Here is a 22,193-nt window from a genome sequence, read left to right as displayed (position 1 = left end):
GCTGAGCTTGTGCTGGAACCTGACATTCACATTCTAGGTAAAATTCACAAATCAGGAACTGCTGAATGGGTTTTTTAGATAGCCAGTCAAACATTCTGGTTCAACTAATCTTGTTTCTTCCAAATTCATTTCACTTTAAGCCAAATTTCTTGTACTTACCTGTTTCAAGAAGACACTGGATATGAGTGGTTGGGAGTGAAATAATCTGATTTTCATAATTTACAGTAGTTGACAAAGATACTTAATTCAGGCAGGCAGTGAGGAGAGTGAGAAATCTTGTTAGCTCAACTTTTTTTTATACACAGTGCCTGTCTCTTCCTGTAAGTTAAAGAAAACAGCTTAAAAGTACTTAAGCACTGAATTAAGTGTAAAATTATTAAAACTTTATTACTTAATTTTTGATGTATGAAAGAGGCATATGTTGAAAGGCAGGCAGTTATCCAACTTCTCAACGGTCAAATATGAGAAAGGATGCAGAAAGGCATAAAAATGTTAGTTGACAAAAAAGGTAAAAGAAAGCAGAGTCAATGCTATGAATGGTCAGGAAGGGCATAGAGGACCAAACTGAAAACACTGTTATGCCCTTGTATAAATCCTAGAGGCTCTTCGTCAAGATTACCGCATAAATAGTAGCTAGTCAGAAGAGTCCAGTGCTGGTACTTGCATGAGTAGTCAGTGAAGGGCACTTGTCAAAACTGATGAGGCACAGTCCACAAATGAATCACCTCTTAAACTTAAAAGGCTTCATAAGGAATCTTCAGATACTGAAATGAACACAGTGGTTTCCTTCTAGTAGGGAAAATTGGAGGTCCTCTTAGTGACAGCCTACTGCCAACAAGTGCAGATTTGATTCTGTAACTTTCTCCTCTAGTTTGAATTCAATCCAGATAGGACCTACTTAGGCAACCTAGGCCAAGTGATCTCCTGAGGTTATTTGCCAGATACATAATTCTGGTTTCAGGCCAGTAGGCCAGGCTGCAGACAGTTTATTTCCTGGGGGAAGGTGTTCATTAAATGCTATAGAGAGTTTTATTGTGCTGTACCTACTCTTTGCCTTTATTATTTTGGGAGCCATAAAACGTTCATAGGAAATTCTCATTTTCTGCTCCGTCCTAAGTCATGGTTCTCGGAGTGGAGGAGTTAGCTCTGAGACTGCTTTGTTCTTTGAAGTTGGTATATAACCCTTCTATTAGACTCAAGCCGACCACCAGGTTCTTCAGCAAGCAGCTGGATTTTCCTTCTCTGTATGAGACCTGTCAGCCCGTGGAACCAGTGCATTTAACATCAAATAGTCACAGATTTGAAAACAAAGTAAACAGCTTTACCTATTTTTATAACTTCCGGTATCAAGAATGCGCTATCCAAACCACGCATGTGGATTGTGAGTATACAAGAAGCTTTCAGTATGAACCAATTGGCTCGAGAGGGTTAATCCATCCAGGCTCATTATTCAGTACATGCTTACCTACTGGTTGGAGAAATTCCTTTCTTCCTGTTTATGCCTCTGGTTTCTCTATATGCACAGATCTTTCATTAAGATATTAAGATATCCTCTTGACAATTTGAAGCTGCTACCTTTGGTGCCAATGCATTTCTTTATCAATCACATTAGATTTCAAACTAGATCTTACACAGAGAGATGCACCCTGTGCTTCGCATGTTCCTAAGCCCTTCCCTTAATATCCAGTAGTTACCACTGTCAGAGACTGGATTGTCCTTTGGTTTATCCATGTAATGGCCATTAACATCCACATTGGAGGCTTCTGAAATGTTGTATGTGGAAGTATATGCATGTAGAAGCAGATGGTGCTGTAAGACAATGATAATTCAACATCCATACAGACAAGTTAATCTGATAGCCAGGAGCAGATGTCTTGAAGATAATGTCAAGCCCATAATGGCGTTTCCCTGGAATAGCCTTGCTTTGTCAGATTGTAGCACTCTCAACTTTGGAAATCCATCAGGGAAAAAAAGTGATCTTGAATAATAAGGATTTTTTTTTTTTTTTTTTTTTCAAAACAAAACCAAAACAACCTTGTCAGATCATCTGATATCTGAGAAATGTTAGTTCTTCAACTGAATAATCATTGACACCATTCAGCGCATGAAATTGCACAGGTTTGAGGTATTGGTTAAATTTATATCCAAGACAGTTCTGGAATGGTTTATGTAAAGCTCCAAAGCAACTTTCTAAAATACTTTAGTTTTCATTTGCACATTCTCTCAGGCTTCGTAGTCTTTGTTCAAACCTTAAAAAAATCAATTAAGATTATCTAGCATGATTTAGAAAGTAGCATGACAACCTTTTTAAATTATTATCAGTAAAGTTATTTTTTTTTTATGTCAAAATAAACTAAGTGTGTCTCTCTTCCACTGTTAAATTGCACATAGCGGGAAGCAACCAAGTGCATTCTAAGTGAAGCTATGACTGTCCTTCAGCATGAGTCTGTGATTTCCTTCTCTTCCCTCTTCTGGTGCAGTTTTCTGCTGGATTAATGAAATAAATTAGTTCATGGAACTGTTAAGTGAGTGACAGAGCTGAGTTGGAGGAGGGAATTGGCTGATTTGAGCTGGTACCTCATTTTCTGTTACTTCCACATTAGAAAACTGGTTATTTTTTTTTCTTCTGTCTTGTATGTTCAGTATTGGGAAATTGTTTCTAGTGGAGCTTTCCAAATCAACAAAAACACTGTGGTGTAAGCTATGTACACAAACAATCATCTGCTAATTTCTTACAGCAAGTAGTAAGGAAAGTAGCACATGGCATATTAAAAATGGTAGATAAGATATGATTTACAGCAAACCTGATATTTGATATGTGAAAACCCATGACAGTCTTAAGCTGAACAGAATACCGAGTTTCACCTTAGATAGCAGAAGCATGCTAGGAGATCTAGTTCCTGGTTAGTTTGTATATTAATGCCAAAAAATACGATGTGTTTGGGTTTTTTGTTTATTTTTTGTGTTTGTTTTCTTTTAATAAAGTCAAGTCATTGGCTGTTGCACTCAGTTGTTGAAAATAATCCCAGTAGTGCAAAATACTAACAAAAGTATAATTTTATCCTTAAGATTAATGATCTTACCATGTGAATAATATATGCCAGCCTTTCACCTAAGGAAAGGAACGGAGCTGGCTCTGACAGTTCTGATATGAAACATTAAAGCAGACTTGCAATAGGAACGTGGGGGTTTGTGCTGCTAGGCCATCAAAGCACAAAATCAAACGTAAAGACAGTGTTTCTGGTAGAGTGATACTGCTGACACTCCTACGTGAAAGTTTTGGGGCCTGAAAAACACTGTGGATGGCTTGCAAGCCAGAGATTAGTAGAATATACTTGTAGCGGTTTTTTCTGAAACAAGTGTCGGCCAAGTGTCGGGTCCTGCACTTGGGTCGCAACAACCCCATGCAGCGCTACAGACTGGGGGCGGAGTGGCTCGAAAGCTGCCTGGCAGAAAAGGACCTGGGGGTGTTGGTGGACAGCCGGCTGAGCATGAGCCAGCAGTGTGCCCAGGCAGCCAAGAAGGCCAACACCATCCTGGCCTGCATCAGGAATAGTGTGGTGAGCCGGACTAGGGAAGTAATCATCCCCCTGTACTCGGCACTGGTGAGGCCTCACCTCGAGTACTGTGTTCAGTTTTGGGCCCCTCACTACAAGAAGGACATTGAGGTGTTGGAGCGTGTCCAGAGAAGGGCTACAAAGCTGGTGAAGGGTCTGGAGGACAAACCTTATGAGGAACGACTGAGGGATCTGGGGTTGTTTAGCCTGGAGAAGAGGAGGCTGAGGGGAGACCTTATCACCCTCTACAACTACCTGAAAGGAGGTTTTAGAGAGATGGGAGCTGACCTCTTCTCCCTGGCGACAAGTGATAGGACAAGAGGAAATGGGTTCAAGTTATGTCAGGGCAGGTTTAGATTGGATATTAGGAAGCATTTTTTCACTGAAAGGGTTATTAAACATTGGAATAAGCTGCCCAGAGAGGTGGTGGATTCGCCATCCATGGAGGTGTTTAAGAAAAGGGTAGATGAGGTGCTTAGGGACATGGTTTAGGAGTGGTGGTGTTTTTATCAGGGTAGGTTAATGGTTGGACTTGATGATCTTAAAGGTCCCTTCCAACCTCACTGATTCTATGATTCTATACATTTATTAGGCCTTCACTGACCTTGGGTGTCTTCTCTGTCCGTTATGGATAAATGTGCCGCTTCTCTTTCCTTGATCGGCCTGCCTCAAAGACTTCATCTGAGTTTTTGTTGTAACAGCCACTTGTTTCAGCCTTGACTAATGAAGGGCGGGCCAAGAATGCTTGCCGCTTGCTCAGCATCAAAATAATACTGATTTCACTGCGTGATTCTCTTGTGGCTTTTGGAGGTGGTTCCAGTGTAAAGTGTGGGGGTTTTTGGGGGAGAGAGTATTTCAACGTTTTAACGATCTGAAGATTAGGAATGCAGAGATTTCCATCTTCCCCTTCTGAATGTTAAGTCAGCACCAAGTAAGTGGTAGAGATCTGAAAAGTGAGGGTGTGCGAAGTGTGTAAAGGGGTGGGGCATAAGGACTGGATAGTAATGTGGGAAACACCGGTGAAAATGAGCACCTTGAATCTGCAAAAGATAAGATTGTTTATTTCTGCAAAAGGCATATACAAAACACATATTTTACAGCTCATTTTATATGAGCAATGAATTTCTCAAGATGAAGATACCTTCTCATGGTAGTTTCTTCTATCATATATTCAGTATTGGTGCTAGAAAAATAAGCATTTTTCTAGATCCTATATTGGGCAGAGGGATGGTTCTGCTGAGACTGCAGTTACAGCTTAATGGCATCGTTAAAGCAACTTGCTGCAGTGGAGGGTAATATTATTCACCCTTTCACTGAATAGTATTGAGCTTCTTAAACTCCTATGTATTACTGAACTACTGGAGTGAATTCCATGTGCTTTCAGTATTAGTAGAAGAGTCCTTAGTGGGTTGGTACGATGGTTTCTGTAATTCTTACCGCTCCCAGGAAGAGGAAGAAAACGTATCAAGAGTGCTAAATGGCTAATATCAGTGCCAGCTAATGGTATTGTCCTTTTGTCAAAGTGGTATGCAAAAACTGTCACTGACAGGCAAGAGCATAGCTTAACTTTGGCTCTGCCTATACGTGCTGTGAAAATCCCAAAGAAAGAGTGCTTCCTCAGTTTTGTTAAGAATCAAGGTAAAAAGGCTGAGCACTAATAAGACTCGTATTCATACTGATTTCACTTAGAGGCAGGACTGTTTCTCTAGTTCACTGGTTTATGTCATGATCTATATACTGGATTTCTACGACAGTTTCTTCTCTTGAAGTTACTGAGCATTATTTGGAGCAAAAGTCATTCTCCCTGGGTTGCTTTCTGCTTTTCATCCCGCGCTTTCTGGGACAGATTTTGCTGTTGATTTCATTTGTTAGCTTATAACTGTTAGTAGTCTCCAGAGTCCAGTCTAATTTTCTCATCCAAACATGTTTGGTTTTAGCTCTTTTTTATAATGAGAAAAGCAGAGTGGTCTCCTGAAACTAGTCAAAAGCATTGGTAATATAAACTTTACAGATAACCGAGGCCAATGTTTGGCTCCTCACTCTACCTTCTCTGATCAATACTTTGCCTTGAAAGAAACAAATGAAAACATACATTGACCTAAAACGCAATAATATCCTTTTGGCAATTCTTACTAGGAAAAACAAACATTGCAGAAGTGTAGGTGATTTGAGATGGCTGTATTATGCCCTGTTATTGGATTGTTTGTTGTTTTGAAGATGTCCAGTAGGAGAGAGTTTGCAAAGCAGAAAACATTCTGCCAGTCAAGAAAAGTGAGAAAATCACACCAGATGGTTTCATTTTGTCTACTAAAGAAAGCATTGATGTTTTGTATGTGAATAGTGTGTGGGATTACATGTGTATGGAATGTAGCCATGAGTGATGTTGCAGGAATGGTTCTCAAGTCTGTTTGGAATGAAAAAAAAGCAAACAAAAAAACAACAAAGGTCTTACTCTTTAGTTACATAAGCGTCAAATGCTTTCAGTATGGGAAAAGGGGAAAAAATCCTCACCCAACTTCAGGAATCTGAGTAAAAAACACTAGTAGAAAAGAAGAGAGTTAAACTACAGGTTTCTGGCAGGTAAATTCAAACCGAAACAAAATACTCAGGTTTTAAAGAAAAGTAAACACTGGACATAAATGTTAGGTGAAGTATTCCCCACCACTACATAGATACTGTATAGAAATGGTTAACTGACTTAAGAAAATTGCTTATATGCAGTTGTCTTTAATTCTGAACAGCATCCTTGAACCCCTGAGTATCATCCAAAGAATTAAATACCGTAGGCACGATAGCCATATCTCCATTAGCTAAGATCTATTAGTTTGGGGAGAGGCCATATGTTTTTGTTCATTCACTCATCAGAAACTTAGTATGTGTGCAGTAATCCTTTGTGTTAACTAGCAGGAACTAATTACATGTACAGTTTTTAGTATTTATAAAGCTGTCAGCCCGGTCTTTGTGGTAGAAGCTTTAATGTCCTTAAAATGTCTTTCGTTCCTCACTTTCCAGCTATAAAACTTAAAATACACAATTATGTCAATCTGATGTTTTGAGGAGATGCTTCTTCAGAATTGGGGCAAAATCCTTCATATGCTCTGAATGCAAACATTGTCAATCATCTCATAATGATTTCAACTCAACTTTATTGTGTTACTTAAAAATTCTACTACTGAATCTTCTTGACTTAATATGTAGTAGGATAAGCGACTTCTCATCTAAAATAAAACTTCACTGTGTTATTCACCAGCACTGTTGGGGAATGTGGAAACTCCATTAGTGTTATATTACAGAAAAATGTCAGCTGAAGGCATAAACGGATTACAGAGAGACCCTCACAAAGGGGTCTAGCCACTTAGATCAGATTACTGTCAAATTGATGAATGTCTAGAAATGAGGTTGTCCTTGGTAAGCTTCAAAATAAACATATAATCTTAAATCATGCGATTTAGCTAGTTTGAGCTAGTTATTGCCTTGAGAAAAGTTAATGAGATGTAATTAACGTCCTTCAATGGCAATACTGTGTTTTAATTCAACAGTACAGTTCCTTATAAGCAGTCCCTTTACAGCTTCTTAGTTTCTCGAATAGTTGTCTCTTTGTTACAACATTCAGTACATCCACTCAGAGTTTTTGTGTGTCTCTCTTCTGTACCGCAGGTGTTGGATTGGATTGAAAACCACGGAGAAGCTTTTCTTAGCAAGCATACTGGAGTGGGAAAATCCCTGCATCGGGCTAGAGCTTTGCAGAAACGCCATGAAGACTTTGAAGAGGTTGCGCAGGTAAAAACAATCACATGAACAACTATACACTTGTCATGGAAATACATGAAAAATTCCTGGTCTGGCACTGAAGGGCTCCACTACAAAAAAATCAGTTTTGAGAACGGACTATTTTGTTTCCATTGCAAGCTTTTATTTAATTTAATTTCACTCTGCCTTTAATAAGAAAAAGACAAACTTCCACAGTCATGCAGAGAGTGAGAGCCTTGAAACCAAACAGAGCTGCTGCTGCTGCTATTATTATTATTTATTATTATTTTCAAAAGCCTGCTTTCAAATGTTGAGTCACAGAAGAATGAAAGCTATCCTTTTAAAGTAACTTAATTCCATGAGATTCTAGCCCTGCTTCCTGACTTTAGCCTTGGGGAGCTCCCAAATCCCCACAACAGTCTGATGGGGAGAATGGGGGGACTCTTAAGAAACTAGGTGAGCCAGCAAACTGACCAACTTGGCTTTAAGTTTTTTCTTTAAATACAACTGAGTTTGTATATGCCCTCCTGTTCTGAATCACTGATACCAGCACTTTTTCCATAGGAAGACTCTAGTTTTAGCCTTAAGCAGAACTGATGATAGAAGTTTAAAACACACTTTTCTCTGAAAAAGAGTCAAGCCGAAAGAAAAAGAGATACTAAAGAACACAGGAAGCATAACAAGAGGAAGTTGGTTTCGGTGCCAGCCTCGAAAAGGGGGTGTGAGGTGAATAAAACCCACGAGAAGCCGAAGGCTGGAATCCTCCCCGTTAGTAGCATGCACTGTCTGTCCAGTCTTAATGATCGATAAGAGTAAACATCTCTAAGATTCATCAAGAAAAATCTCATTAAGTCAGGGTTGGTACAGTGGTCCTTCAGAATTTTCTAATATGTCTTCTGTTTTGACTGAAGTGACATGCAGGAGCTCAGCAGTGTCACCTACTATGGCAGATGCATCGGAAGTGTGTTTACAGATTGCCCGTTTAATCGATGATTAAGATCTTAATAAAATTTTATTGTAAATATGGTCTCAGAGCACTCCAGTGACTGAGGACTTGGAATAGCATCAGAAAACTTCCTCAATATTGATTTCCTATAAATTTTTCCAAAATAATAAGCGTTGTTAGTTTTGTATATATACATGCTGGATTTTCCATATGTGTACCTAATACTTCATTTTTAGTAAAATCTATAATATTTTCCATGTGGAAATACTTATTTTTCTGGGTCAGACAAGCACGAATCTATTTCTGTGAGACAGTTAACAAAACCTGAATGATCTCATACTTAATACTGTGTTATTTGAGCAAAGAAGAAAAAAACGGTTAACCAAAGGAGATGAAGTGTATAGAACTGTAAGTGGAATGTAAACTGTTAAAAAAGCACCTCGTTAATTTGCGTTACACTTTAAAGTAGAAAGTTATAAAGCAAATACTTAGCAAAATCATCCTTAAACTGAATGTTACTAGAGTTTAAAATGATCTCTTTAGGGGATGGGTGGAATTTCTATTTTTGGAGATACTGAAAACTTAGACTGGTCAAAGAACTTAAATATACTACAGGGGACTATCTTCTACTGACGGAAGGATGGACAAAATGATCTAATAAGTATTATTTTATTTCATCTCTAACTCTTGAATGTGTAGTAACTGCCAAGAGAGGCACACCCTCTGAGTTGTTCCTCTTACTTGCTCTAAAACTGAATGTAAGCAGGCCCCAAAAGGCATTCCTGTTGTTGGCGTTATAAGGAAGGTCATGTTCACGTACAAGACAGCAATCTGCAGTCCTTGTTAAAGCGTGAATAACTTTCAGCTGATTTATCCTCTACCTACATTTCTGGTTGGTCCAGGTCTTTGTTGTGTTTTGGTTTGGGGGTTTTTGTTGTTGTGTTGTTGTGTTTTGTTTTCTTGCCTTTTTTTTTTTTTTTAATAGGACCCTAGGCACAATCAGGGTGTTTCAGTCAGCTCTAGTCAGAAGTTCAGAGGAAGCAGTGTCAAGTGACCTGTCAATGGCACGGCAATGTTTTATCAAATGCAGGGAGCCAATGGTAATGTTGAAATGTTCCTGATCAAAGACCTAAGTCCTGATTTTGAGGGAGGTGAAAATTATTATTTCTTTTTTCTTCCTTTCTGCTTCCTCCGTCATTCTTCTTTAATGTGAATGAGGTGCCAATTCCTCAGCAGCATTCAAAGATGTTAAAATAAGGTGTGTTGAATAGAAAAGGTGTTCCAGAGTCAATGGTCTGTGGGCTCGCAAATTATTTCGTATGAAATGAAGGCTTGTTTCTCTTTATTTGGCACTTTTTGTTGCCACTACAGAAACACTAGATAGTCAAAACTCAGCTGACTAATAATCCTCCTTAAATTCTGATGTATTGACATTCGTGCTACACATAGACACTTTGACTTCCATCCACTATTGTAAATTTGCGTTGCTCTTTTTATTTGAAGCCTGTCCAGTTCACTTTCTACTTACCTTTTTCTCTTTCTTTTCTCTCCCCTCTCCCCATGATCATCTCTGTATCCATGACACCATTTAGTCAAAGTGTCAAGACTCTGAATTTTGACACAACTGATTCATTTATGGGCATGGGTTTTCAGCTTAGAAGCACTAGATGCAGTTCAATAGTATGGTTGTACTTCCCCATTCATTTTTGTAAGAAATTCTAAGTCAGCTTCTGCTGTTTCAACTGTGATCGATGTCTGCTTTTTGACAGTGGTCTGTGCTCAAACAACATAAAAGGTCTGTGGCTGGAATTAATTAGTGGGATCTTCTTCCATAGGTAAGGTCTTCTGTGCATGTGCAGACTGTGTCTGAGTAAAGGACTCAAGTCTTGTTGGCGCAAGAGATGCGCAAGAAGGATTCTTCCAAACCTCGTTTGAATACACCTATCACTTCCCTGCCACCACCAGTCCCCACCTCCTTTAAGGTTGTAAAAAAATGGTTACGTATTTGATCTGGTTCTTAACTTTACTCGTGAATGGCTGTAATACATCAAACTAAAGGTCCACGTCTTACAGTATCTTGTGGCCATCACCAGATGCATAAAGAAAAGGGCTTAAAAAGTTACCTTTACCCTCCCAGTTGTCTGGGCCTAGTTGGTGTCTGGAACTGAAGGATGCATCAGAACCAGTGTTTAATAGTCCCTGATGGACTTTTCTTCCCTTAATTAGGCTAGCTACTCTTCGAACCCATTTATGCTCTTGGAATATATGCCAGGTCCTGTGGCAACGAGTTATGCAATTTAATTGCTCCTTAGATGAAAAGTACTTTTGCCTTTTCTTTTTAAGTGTGTTGTCTGATACTTAAACATGATAGCATCCCCTGTATTTAATGAGTAATCTGTCTTAATTTTCTCTGCCTTTAATGATTTGTATACCTCTGTTAATCTCCCTCCATCCATCTGTCTCTCTCCCCCTCCGTAGTGCAATAAAATCCAGTTTGTATGACTCCAGTCCATACTTCCGCTTACTTTTGTTGCTGTGTATTTTTGGTCAGTAGTACCCATTTCTGCACTAGTCTCTTAAATTTAACCTTTGACTTTTCTGTGATGTGTCGCTTTATATGCTTTCTAAAAATACGGCAGTTCACCATCGAGCTTACTGAAAGAGAAGTCTGATGTGCCTGGGCCTGTGTTACACGGAAGGTACTCCTGGAATTCATAAACAATGCTTCACATGTGAGATAAAGTTTTCATTAAAAAGGGAAACTTCTGTTTCGGCCATCTGCAGCTGGGTGTGGCGCTCTGGGTTGATGAAGTAGTTGTTGTTGGTGGAGTGCCTTAAGGCTCTTCAGCCTTGCCCCTTGAACACGTGTGAGCTGCGACTGTGGAAATCAAAACACCAAAGCACAGATGCGAGTGTGTCCTGGGCCAACGTGGCCCGAGCCAGTGATGCGGAGCGCTCCCCACTGAAAAGGGGAGACTTACTCAAAGATCTCTTGAGGCTTTCCCAGGGAAACTGGGGAGGAGTTCTCTACCTCTCCGTGCAATTAAAAAGATGAGGGTTAAGGAAGGGCTAAGACGCACATAGTCAAAATCAAGGAGCAGCATGGATTGAATTCCTTACATAAATAGACCATAATTAATGAAGGGGGAACTGCCCCCAAATATAGGAAAGCTGTGCTTTCGTGCAGTCTGTCATGTAATCTGTCCTGGGCTTGCCTGGTAATTTGCTTGAGACCCTGGAGGAGAGCTCTAATTTCCTGCCCCTTAGTTGAGTTTTAGGGCTGGGCTTGGATTTAACTTTTGTGGATATTATAATGTTAATTAGAGGTGTGATACTACATTTATGGCAAAGAAAAGCGCACTTGCATAGGCATAATTTATCTTGGCAAGAAGTGTTTTTCCCTGATATAATTGAGCTTAGGAGAAGATGGAAGGGCAGAAGGGGAATGAGAAAGGTGTAGTTTATGTTGTCAAGAATATTTTTTTGTAGTCTGTGGTGCAAACTTGTCAGGGACCTGATATGGTGACATAAGCAAAGCTGCTTTAGTGTAGACTTGGCTTCAATCTGTTTTCTCCAGAGGTTAAAGTTAACATCCTTCTATGCTTTCTTGATGAGTCCTTTTTGAGAACCATTCCAAGGCTTAAAACCCCAAGGTTAGGCTCAAAAAACCCACCCAAATTATATAGCAAATATTTGGAATGAGTCCTGTTTTGAATTAATGAGAAAGGTATAGATGCAGGCTTCAAGTTCTAAGCTCTAAGAGTTGTTAAACGTCTCTCTCTTCTCTGGACCATAGCACTCTCAGCACATCAGGTGCCAGACTTGTCCCGTTCTGTTTCTGCTTTGACCCAAGTCTTTTATAGGACTGCTGATCTGCGTTTGTTAATCCTGTGATGCATTGAGACAGTATTCCACTCTGACACTCAGCCGTAGGTAACTTCTAAATCTTCCTCTGTTGCTGCTGTTGCACAAATGGTTATCCACTTGACACGAGAATTTTGGATACCTCACTTCTGTAAGGATGGAGAGAAATTTTCTCCTTCTGTGCCTGCTCGCTTTGCACCTTCCTGCTGGATGTGTGCATTTGATATGAAGCATCTCTACCAGCAGCTAAGGCTTTCTCACCACTAATAATACATATTTGAAAAGTCTTCTGGTCATGACTGTAGTGATTTATTCAGTATTGAAACAGGCCAGTTTGCAAGTAATTAGACATGTAGGCTGATCTTTATTCTAGTTGTGAATATAAAATACTAATTCTTGGAAGAATCCTTCCAAGTTTGAGATCAAGTAGACATTTGAATAGACATAAATAAGGAGCTAGGGAATTGATTTATTCACAGTTAAATGAAAAAGTATCTAGACATACAACAAAATCTTTAGTAAGATTATATTCTACTACCTTTAAAGAGAGACGCAAGAAAAATACATTCCAAGGGCCTTTTGGTCCTTTCATTTTCGTTAGTGGAGTGGCCTTAAAATATACAGACTGAATTTTCTTTCATTTAATCTGGTGAAACAACTTATTTCTCTACAGAACACGTATACCAATGCAGATAAGCTCCTAGAAGCAGCTGAACAGCTCGCTCAGACTGGGGAGTGTGACCCGGAGGAAATTTATCAAGCTGCCCATCAGCTCGAAGACCGGATACAGGATTTTGTTAGGCGTGTGGAGCAACGCAAGATCCTGCTGGACATGTCTGTGTCCTTTCACACTCACGTTAAAGAGGTAAAACTGCTGCTAAGTCATGGTCATAACTTTAAGCCTCAAAACCGATATTGTCCAATGTTACTTTCATTGTAGAACCTTGCCATAGGAAGTCATGAAACCCCTATTGTATGATGAGTTTTGGTTTGTAATTCACTGCAGATTGGAGGCTGGTGTAGGGTGATTGGGTTTTTTTATGGATTTTTTTTTAATATATTTTATTTTTTTTGGAGTTTATCTGCTAATGACAATGGTTTGCCTCATGTTTGCAATTTTTAGCTTTCTTCAGAGGTTGAACTGATAGACCAGGAAAAAAAAATTCAGCCAAACACAATTTATTTTCAGACAGATCAATTTTCTGCTCTGATTCAGAACACGGATCATATGAATTTATATGCTCATGGGACAGGGTGGAACAGGCTAGAGCAAGAATAAGGACTGCAGTAAGAGGGTTTGGTTACAGGTAGTGGCAAATTTCGACAACTGTAGATTACTTGTTTTCTGTTTAAAGCTCATGTTAAATCTACTCACTGCTCAAAGTAGGTGAAAATATGTATGAAGGGCTTGTGGATCACAGCATGTCAGAGTATGTCTTCCTTCCCTTCACCCTACATCGAGACATGGTCTGTTCAGCAGGTAAGTATAGTATTCAAAGTAGCTTCTTCAGTGAAAACTTGTAGAGGATAAGGGCGGGAGTTTTTTTTGTATGTGAAACATTTGCTTTGCACTTGAAACAAACACACAAGGCAGTTGGTCTTTGAAGGAGGTCAGGATTGAATTATTTTTGAGCTCTAGACATGAGTACATAGCTCCCCCATCAGTTTTCTGTTAGATGCTTCCTTGATGATATCTCCCAGGACTCTGCTTGTTTAAACAAAACATAAATGCTGTATCATAAGCTATTCTTAGCGGGCAACTTTTTTTCCACTTTTCTCAAGCACATAGTGCTGTTCCATTACCTGTTGTGAAGCACAGGAGCAGTCAGCTGCTGAAACATGTTCATTGTTTCTATAGATTTCTTCATTACCTGTTTTTCTTAGCATCAAGAAAAGCATCTAGAATGGTATTCAAATTGATACAGTTGGTTGCAGTGATGAAAGACTGAGACTGCACAAGGATTTGCAAGCCCTTTGGCTTTAAGAAAATCCAAAAAAACGAAAGGCAGACTGATCTGTGAGTCATTGTTGAGTAATTCTGGGAGGCTGATACAGATGTGCTGGAATGTTGCCACTGCTCCCCTAGATAATAATGTTTTATTGAGGGAAAAAAAAAAAAAGATATTCTGTGTCTTGATTTATTTCTTTGGGAAAATGGATATTATTGTGACCCTGTAAATGCACACAGCTGTTACTATAGCAGCCTCTTTTGCAGCCTGGACTTCGGGGGAAAGGTACTGTGGCTGATGTACGCATGTGCATTTTTTTTTGTTTTGTCATGTGGCTGACCTTTATACCTAATAAAGCAAGGAAAATTAAAAAGAGTACTTATTTATGTAAGCAAGACTATCTTTTTATTTATTTGCATTCTACTACAGATGAGAGAGTGAGGCAGGTAGTTCGTATTTAGTAGACTAGTCCTTTGGTTAAGGTGCAAAGAAATAGCAAGCTCAAAGCTGTCTTGTGCTTTTTGTATTCTGATCTGTTTTCAACAGCGTGTTGTTTGTTATCAAACATGCATGTGGAGTGCTGAGAAGGCATCACAAAGCAGATGGAAGATAAAAATGCCCTAAACCTGAAAGTCATCCCTGCTTTGTTGGCAGCAGAATTGCATTTCTCCTGCAGGATGTGGGAAGTCACTGAATAAATTAGTGCATACCTGTAAGCACGTAACCTTTCTGCTGTATGGTGGAGGGAAGAAATTAACGTGCACACTTAGCTAGTGAAGGGAAGAGTTCACATAGCAGGATAATATGCTAGTTGTTGAACTGGAAAGAGATGCTTCATTTGTTAAAAAAACCAAACCCAAATCCCCAAAAAACCCACCCCCAAACAAAACAACCCACCCCACCCCCCAAAAAAACCCCAGCAAACAAATCAAAGCAAAACACCACCAAGACATTTTGCCCTTCAAGTATTCAGGGTGAATTTTGTTCCTTGTATCTTTTCTGTGTTTTCCTGGTCTAAAAAATAGGCATGAAGAATAAAAACCTGTTTGTGTGTGACAGTTTGGAAGGAGCCGTGGAGCTGAGAAAAGCTGGTAATCAGAGTTGTTTGGCTGTTTTGAGGCTATGAAATCTGGCTCCAATATCCATCCAATCCCTTGATTTCTTGAAGTAGGATGTTTGTTATGTTTTATTCTTTTCCCCAGAAATACTTCAGGTTGAATGAATGCTCCTTATCTGGATGAGAGCATTCCAATACTACTTCTCCCTTGTAACTTTGCATAACTTTTATACTTGACACACAACTTGCCTGCAACTTTTCCCACCTTCCCTGGGAAGCATCAGCCCTGAAGTGTCTGCGCAGTACTGTTACTTTGTTCACTTTTAGTAAATCAGCAGAGTTTCTGCTTTCAGAGGCAGCGTACTTGCCACAAAAGCAGTAGATCAGCTTGACCCATCCTGGAAGTAACAGACTTTTGCTCTACCTGTGCACGTTGCAGCTGTGTAGTATGCGCGCATCATCCTGTTATGGTGTACATTGGGAATGTCGGCTGTCTTTAACAATTCCAGAAGTTCTGTAGCCAGGTGGTTACAAGCTGGTAGAGCTCCCTGTGGCTTATAGACATCGCAAAACAACATCTAAGTTCTCAGACTTCTTGTAGACTAACCTCAATAGACCACATTTCCCACTGGGGAAAAAAGGGATGTATTCAGGGAGAACAGAAATACGATGTTATATAATGGTATCACCATTACTCATTTTGCTTAACGGTGATCCAAGAAAATCAGTTGCGTGCTATATCTAAATTGTGATTCCATCCTGTTATTACTGGTTTTAAGTTTGTAAGGCTGCGAATATTGATTTTTAGCTCCCATGCAAACAGTGAGAAATTTCAATCTATAAGCCAAATTTTTCAATGAATGATGTACTGAAGTTAAGCTGTACACTGCCAAGCTTTAAGCATGTTTGGGACCATAAATATCCCTGTCAGAATCTTTGCCTTCAAGGTAGTGTCTGGGCAGGTTCCCAAGCCTGAGGATGGCTAAAATGCAACTGAATATCTGAAACTGTTGACCATTGCAAGACAGTGAATCTCTTATGGCTTTTGTGCCTTTTTGACATTTAATAATATGGGGAAGGACAAGGTGAGAAAAAAATGGCACAGATAAGAGATGTTTCCGAAATAAACAGTTATTATAAAAGGTTGTGTGCAAAACATTGGAGCAAGAGTCACGGTAGTCTTTGCTGTGAAATCTGTCACCAAGTAGAGATGAACAGGATTTTGATGTGAATTCAAACTCTTCCGTACACATACATACAGACACACATGCACACACGCTCTCTCCGAAATGGCTCCCTCGGCATCTATGAGTGGGAAGACTGAAATCCTAGCCAAGCCAGGTGTTTGTAGTAGTGCCAAAGTAGAGCAACAGATATTTTTCCGAACTGGAGTCAAGTGTGGGAATGCAGATCAGGCTGACTGTATGTGGAAGAGAATGATCTCTTAAGAGCCTGTTGGCTTTTTGCATATAACCTTTTTGGTGTATTCTGACAACTTGATTATAAAATAGCTCAGAGCGCTTTTTATGTATACACAATAAGCTTAATGGTGTTACTAGATATATCTCTTCTTTTTTTCATCTTACGCAAACTAAACTTTACACCAGAATAGTCTGAGTTTGAAACGAAGAAAAAGGAAGTGGAACTAGCTAAGATTTAAAATACAAAACCTTACTGCTCCTGAACAAAAATAATGAAACAGTACTCTGTGCAAGCTGGTGAAGGAAGGTGGCAATATTTTAAGGGTGCTGGTGCATGGGAAGGCCGAGGAGGTCTTGGTCTGGCTGTAACCCTCCCGATTCATTCATGTCTAGCTGTGAGGCATGTGTATTTGATTTCAAAAATGCTTGTTGATAATGGTCTCGCTTTGTCTCACAACTCACTGCCAGAAACATGCCCTCCTCTGCATTGTCCTGTATGGAAGTGTGTCCATCTGCGCAGCCTCTCATTCATTTCATTCCAGGTGGACCCTGAGGTGACAGACCTGCTCTTCTGGTTGCTTGTCACTCCTGAGTATTTGAGTCTTTAGTGCTGGTGGTCTACAGGTTAAATGTGGATGTCATAATAAGGCTGCTCTCTCCTCTGCGTGCCCTTTCCAGGCAGCAGAGCAGCTTCTGGATGCCCCCATCAAAGTGTGAAGTCTCTGTCCCTTGGGCTTTTGTGCATCTCTAATATTTCTATCACGTCATTATAGCACAGCAATGCTCAGTGTGACGGGTCTGGCAAAACACAAGTAGTGCGGTCTTTTGGTCAGTACTTTGGTATACCCATCATCGTGAATCTGAGAGTTGAGGAGGACAGTTTTTAAATCCAAAATAAGAGAAGCATTGAGTGGTATCAGGCTAAAGTGTGTTGTGGTTTACTGGTTTGGTAGGACTGAAATCCAGTTACCCAGAACAGATTTTCTCTCTCTTTTTCAATACTGTTAGCTACTTTGCTTGAAAACGGGGACCAAATTTAAGTCCAAGCATTACTGAAAAAGCACAAAGTGCTTGAGAGAAGTGAGGCAGAAACAGGGCTTTAAACTGGGTAAAGCTGTGGTATAGACTTTTTTTTTCTTGCTCACTTAAGCAGTGGGACAAATGCTAACAGGGTAGTAGTAATGTAGCTGATGTAATTTTAGGAAGATGTGAGAAACTTGGTTTTGCTTCAAGGATAAATTTATTCTGAATAGGAAATTGATTCCATTATAACTGTAGAATAGATGGAGTTATTTGGCTTTTTATAAAAAGATAATTATATCTAATTTTCAAAAAGTATGTATGCATTTAATATCTTAAATGTCACTGAAAGACCCTGGAAAACAAACTCGAGGGGGTTTGACATCTTACGGTTTTTGTTTTTAGAAAGATAGAGTTTTTGTCCGCTGCATGTCCTGAAAGCCAAAGCTTACAGGCAGACACACACACACAGCCCCTTTCTATGCCCAGATATACTTGTTAAGGAATACTATTGCGACATTTGGCCCTGTACAAATAACAGCTCCTTCAACAACTGCGTCTGTGGTAATGCACGTACTGCAACACTGTGCTGGGGGGCAGGGGCAGAAAGAGGAATTGGCAGTTTTTACATGCAGAAACTGTGTGCCTTTCTTTGTCTTAGCCTGCTGAAAAGGCTGCCTGCGTATCCAAAAGCCATTATTATAAAAATTAAATATAAAATAAATTGTGAAAGTGTGTGGTGGCTATTTTACCCTAGTAAAATAACTCTGTGCGCTTGGGAAGGTATTTACTGAAAAATAATTGTTCTCTGGTTATGTTCAGCAAAATACAGTAAGGTCTTATTTAGCTGCAGTCGTTCAGGAGATCGCAGGGATGGGATTTAAATGGATAGAGGCCCATGATGGAAACACTGAAACTTCCAGGATGTTGCAGACAATTAAAATAATACTATCTCAGTGACTAATGGCATGCTCCCAAGAACTTAGGAAAGAGGTAGCACAGGATGCGGGCTCATTCAAGCAGATGTTTCTTAGTCTGTGCTATATTTAGATTGAGAAAAAAAAATCTGCTGGGTGAAACATTTGCCTGTCAGGGATTCAGAATTTGATTTCCCTCTCCAATTTTAATTCTGATAAGATGTGAAGAGCAGATGAAAAGAGCAGAAGAGCCTCCCTCTGTGACTGCAATTGAGTTATTTATACATTTTCTTTCATTGTACATTAGAGTTGTCTTGCTGCTGGATGAAGTTCTTACTGAGGTCACAGGACTCGATGGTTTGTTTAGGGATCTTCATGCTGCTTCTTTTACAGAGAATATGAAAAAACATGCCTGGAAGTTGCTCAAAAGTTCATACTGAGAGAAAGTTAATAGTTTTTTCATGGCCAGTTTGTTTGTGTGATGTTTTTTTTGTTTTTTTTTTTTTTCCCCACTGGATTTTTGTTGCCAAGCTGTCTTTTATGGAATAATGCATTACCTCAGAAAATCGTTGCACTATAAAATCTGTAGTTCTGCACTGCTGAACATGTATGGGTAAGCTCCAGTCTCTGTTCACCCCGCTCTAAACTGTTTGCTTTCTTCTGGCTTTGCTGTGCAATGTTGTACTGTCTTCATCCTTAGTTTTGTATCTAAAACCAAGGTAAATTACATAATTTCCAGTATATCCAGTGCACATTCTGGTTTTAAAGCTGTATACAAGCCAGCTGGCTATTGCCACCCATTATGAATTAAGCTCCTCTTAGTAAGTTGCATGAATTTCTATCCGGCCTTAATAACCTGACAATTCTGTGGTGGCTTTATTCTAACTTCTGTGTATAAACATCAAGATTATTTTGAGGGGAAGCTGTTTGTCAGAAACTTACTTGGTAGAAAAGTGCAAAAAGCTTATTTGGTAATGTATTAGAGTAACTTTTGCTGTGGAAGAGTCAGAGAGTTGTTTAGTCACTTCAGAAATGGCATAAATTGTTCCACTTTCAACGGCCTATGAGTCACAGCTAGGCAAGTAATGCATGCTAATTACTCTCCTTCTCTTTCTGCGCATTTGTAAAATGTTTTTCCTTCCCAAGCAGTGGGCAATTGGGCTAATGAACGAGGCAAATGCAATGTATTCTTGAGCCCTTTGGTACCACGGGGGCAAGATAGCACCCTTACGGCCATGCCATGCTGACCAGGCACTAAGCCAGTGGGCATAACACTTTGTGCTGCCGGTGCCCGTGTCTTTCTGCTCGAGGCAGGTGGTGTTGCTTTGAACTGTCTACGCAGCGGGAAAGGTCTGCTTGTTCTGTGTTGGCTTGGTCTCCGGCACCCAGGGTGAGCTTCAAGGGAAGTAGTCGCACGCACAGTACATCAACCAGCCCAACGCTTATAAGTTTCCTTGCTCCTGCCAGGTCCTCTCCACCCAATTATAGAAGCGGCTGAAGTGTACGTGAAGAATAAGAAATGCAGAGGTGAGGTGTCCCTTGTACAGGTCTGACACGACCCAGCTGCAAAGACGTATTGGAAAAAATTGAAGTGGTTCTTAGGCCTGTCTTGAGCTGCAGTACAAGTGCTTGTAAGGGAGCTAAGGGGCAAACTTAATATAGTCCAAGAGACTCAAAAATGGTTTTAATCCCAGTTTGTCTGTAATAAACATCTGAAAATCTGGCCTTTTATAGATGGTGCGGTAAGCATGGAGTGTAGAGGTCTTCCAGCCAACACTGAACACATTAGATCCGCAGGCAACAGCAAAGCGTTACTCTCAAATGAATATGTTTGCACAGTTGCAAGCTGCACTGGCTGTGTGTACACACCAGCTCACTTGGGAAGTCTCTAACATGGTGCCCTACTGTTATGGCTCACACATAAACTTCATAAGCTTAAAGGGGATAAAAACATGTCCTCTTGGCATTGAAACCCAAGTAAAGTTTTCAGGTTGCGTTGTCAGGCTTCTTGCTCTTAAGCTTCATTTGTCTTTGAAGTGAAATTTGCATTCCTAAGTATGCATTTGGAAAAAAAAAAGTAATTGGATGCTGTATTCGGTTATACTGGACTGAATGTTGACGAGTGCTTTTGACCCACTTGCTAAGTTCTATTGATTTGTGCTCCTTTTAATAAGCAAGACTGCTGTGGCTTGGGCTTGTGGTGTTTACAACTATGGAGTTGCATTCAAATCTGTTGACAGTCATTGTCTTTGAAGCATATGAGTAGTCAGAATAGCGCAGTGTGCATGAATAGGCAGTTCCGGGGGGTGGGGGGGGGGGAGCGAAGTAGATTTGTAGAAAAGAGTCTGGTTAAATGTAATTTATTCTTCACAATTTGTGAAAATTTAGCCTATAGCTTGGTTAATGCAAAACTTACTTCAGGAGGCATGGAAGGCTCTAAGATATAAAAACTAGCATTTGGGTTTAAAATAAAGCTTCAAAGGAACCAATTAATCAAGATCTAGACTCCTTCAATGAATTTTCTATTTTATTGTCGCTTCATTGGCAGTTAGGAAAACCTTTATGATCAGAACATTGTAGAAACTGCAGCATGAAATGGGTATTTCTGTAGAAAATGTTAAGCAAAGAAATAAAACATTTGGTTTTCTGTCTCTTTAAGTCAGTTTGATTGCTTACTGTCTGTATTTTAACTATGTTAACCTTTTAATTAGGTTCAAAGTTAATAAAGCCTATTCATACGTCTAAAATGTATAAAGGCAGAGATTAAAATGTAGTCAAAAGATCTTAACACTTTCAATCGGAACAGAGTTGTTCTTTCAGGATAAAAAACAAGCTCTAATCCTTGTCCTTGGAATCACAGGGTTTGGGGTGTGATGGTAAAACAGAGAGGAAGGACCGGGTTTGAATGCTCCCTGGGAGGGTGGCTCTTCCGTTGTGCTGGTAGTGCTGCTCCCAGGAGGAGTGTTGCAGGAGTCAGCCATGCTCCTGCTCTTCAAGCAGTGTTCTTATCAGTTGCACAAGAGATGGCTGATGGTTTGTTGATGAATAATTTTCACAGAGAGCTTGGGATGCAACAGCTTGCTTCATAAAATTGTGGAAAAGAACACAGTAGGGTTCAAGTGACGGGTAGTGATACCTAGCTAGCATCTGCCTAGGGAATTTTCCATAAGCTGTGGTGAATGGGAAGTACTGAACAGGGATATATGCACGTTATGTAGGGGGGGGAAACATTGAATTAACTGGTGGAATTACTGATGATGATTTTTGTTGTAATAGTGTGAAATTGAAATCAAGAGGGTAAACCTCAAAGCTGTAGAAATCATGACAGAAAAATAACTTCTCGCGTCTGATTTATCTCTGTATTTTGTTTTTTGAAATGTCTTTTTCTTTTTCTTTTTTTTTTGAAGGCCACTGAGAAGCGTTATCTGTGTGCATGTGTCAGCCTGGCAGTGTAAATTTGATGGTGGCTACAATACATCTCCCTTCCTTCCTTCCTTCCTCCCTTCTCTCAGGGAGTGTTACCATAGCATTTCCCTCCCAGGGACTCTCGCACAGAGCTACAGATGGGATTCTCGCTATGAACTCTGTGCTGCTCAGTCGGATACACTCAGTACTGTAGAAGGAAAATGGGAAAGAAAGGGTGACTTAGCAACACGGATAAAGCTTTCCTGGTATTTCCAAGAAGCAAAAACCTTATTTGAAACAAAGGCTC

At 39.8% G+C, this 22,193-nt stretch overlaps 1 protein-coding gene across 1 annotated transcript in view; it reads left to right on the top strand.

Moving 5' to 3' along the window:
* The window catches only part of TRIO (trio Rho guanine nucleotide exchange factor), a 259,979-nt gene that overhangs the window by 110,977 nt on the left and 126,809 nt on the right, over positions 1-22,193 (top strand). The window contains exons 10-11 of the mRNA XM_082479958.1: positions 7,215-7,337; positions 12,791-12,982. Coding sequence (XP_082336084.1) covers positions 7,215-7,337; positions 12,791-12,982 — 315 coding nt within the window. The remainder of the gene's footprint in view (positions 1-7,214; positions 7,338-12,790; positions 12,983-22,193) is intronic.

Source organism: Vanellus vanellus (genome assembly GCF_965231255.1).
Source record: "Vanellus vanellus genome assembly, chromosome: 2".
Taxonomy (NCBI): Eukaryota; Metazoa; Chordata; class Aves; order Charadriiformes; family Charadriidae; genus Vanellus; species Vanellus vanellus.
Note: the sequence above shows the minus strand (reverse complement) of the source record. Positions and strands in the feature narration are given on the sequence as shown.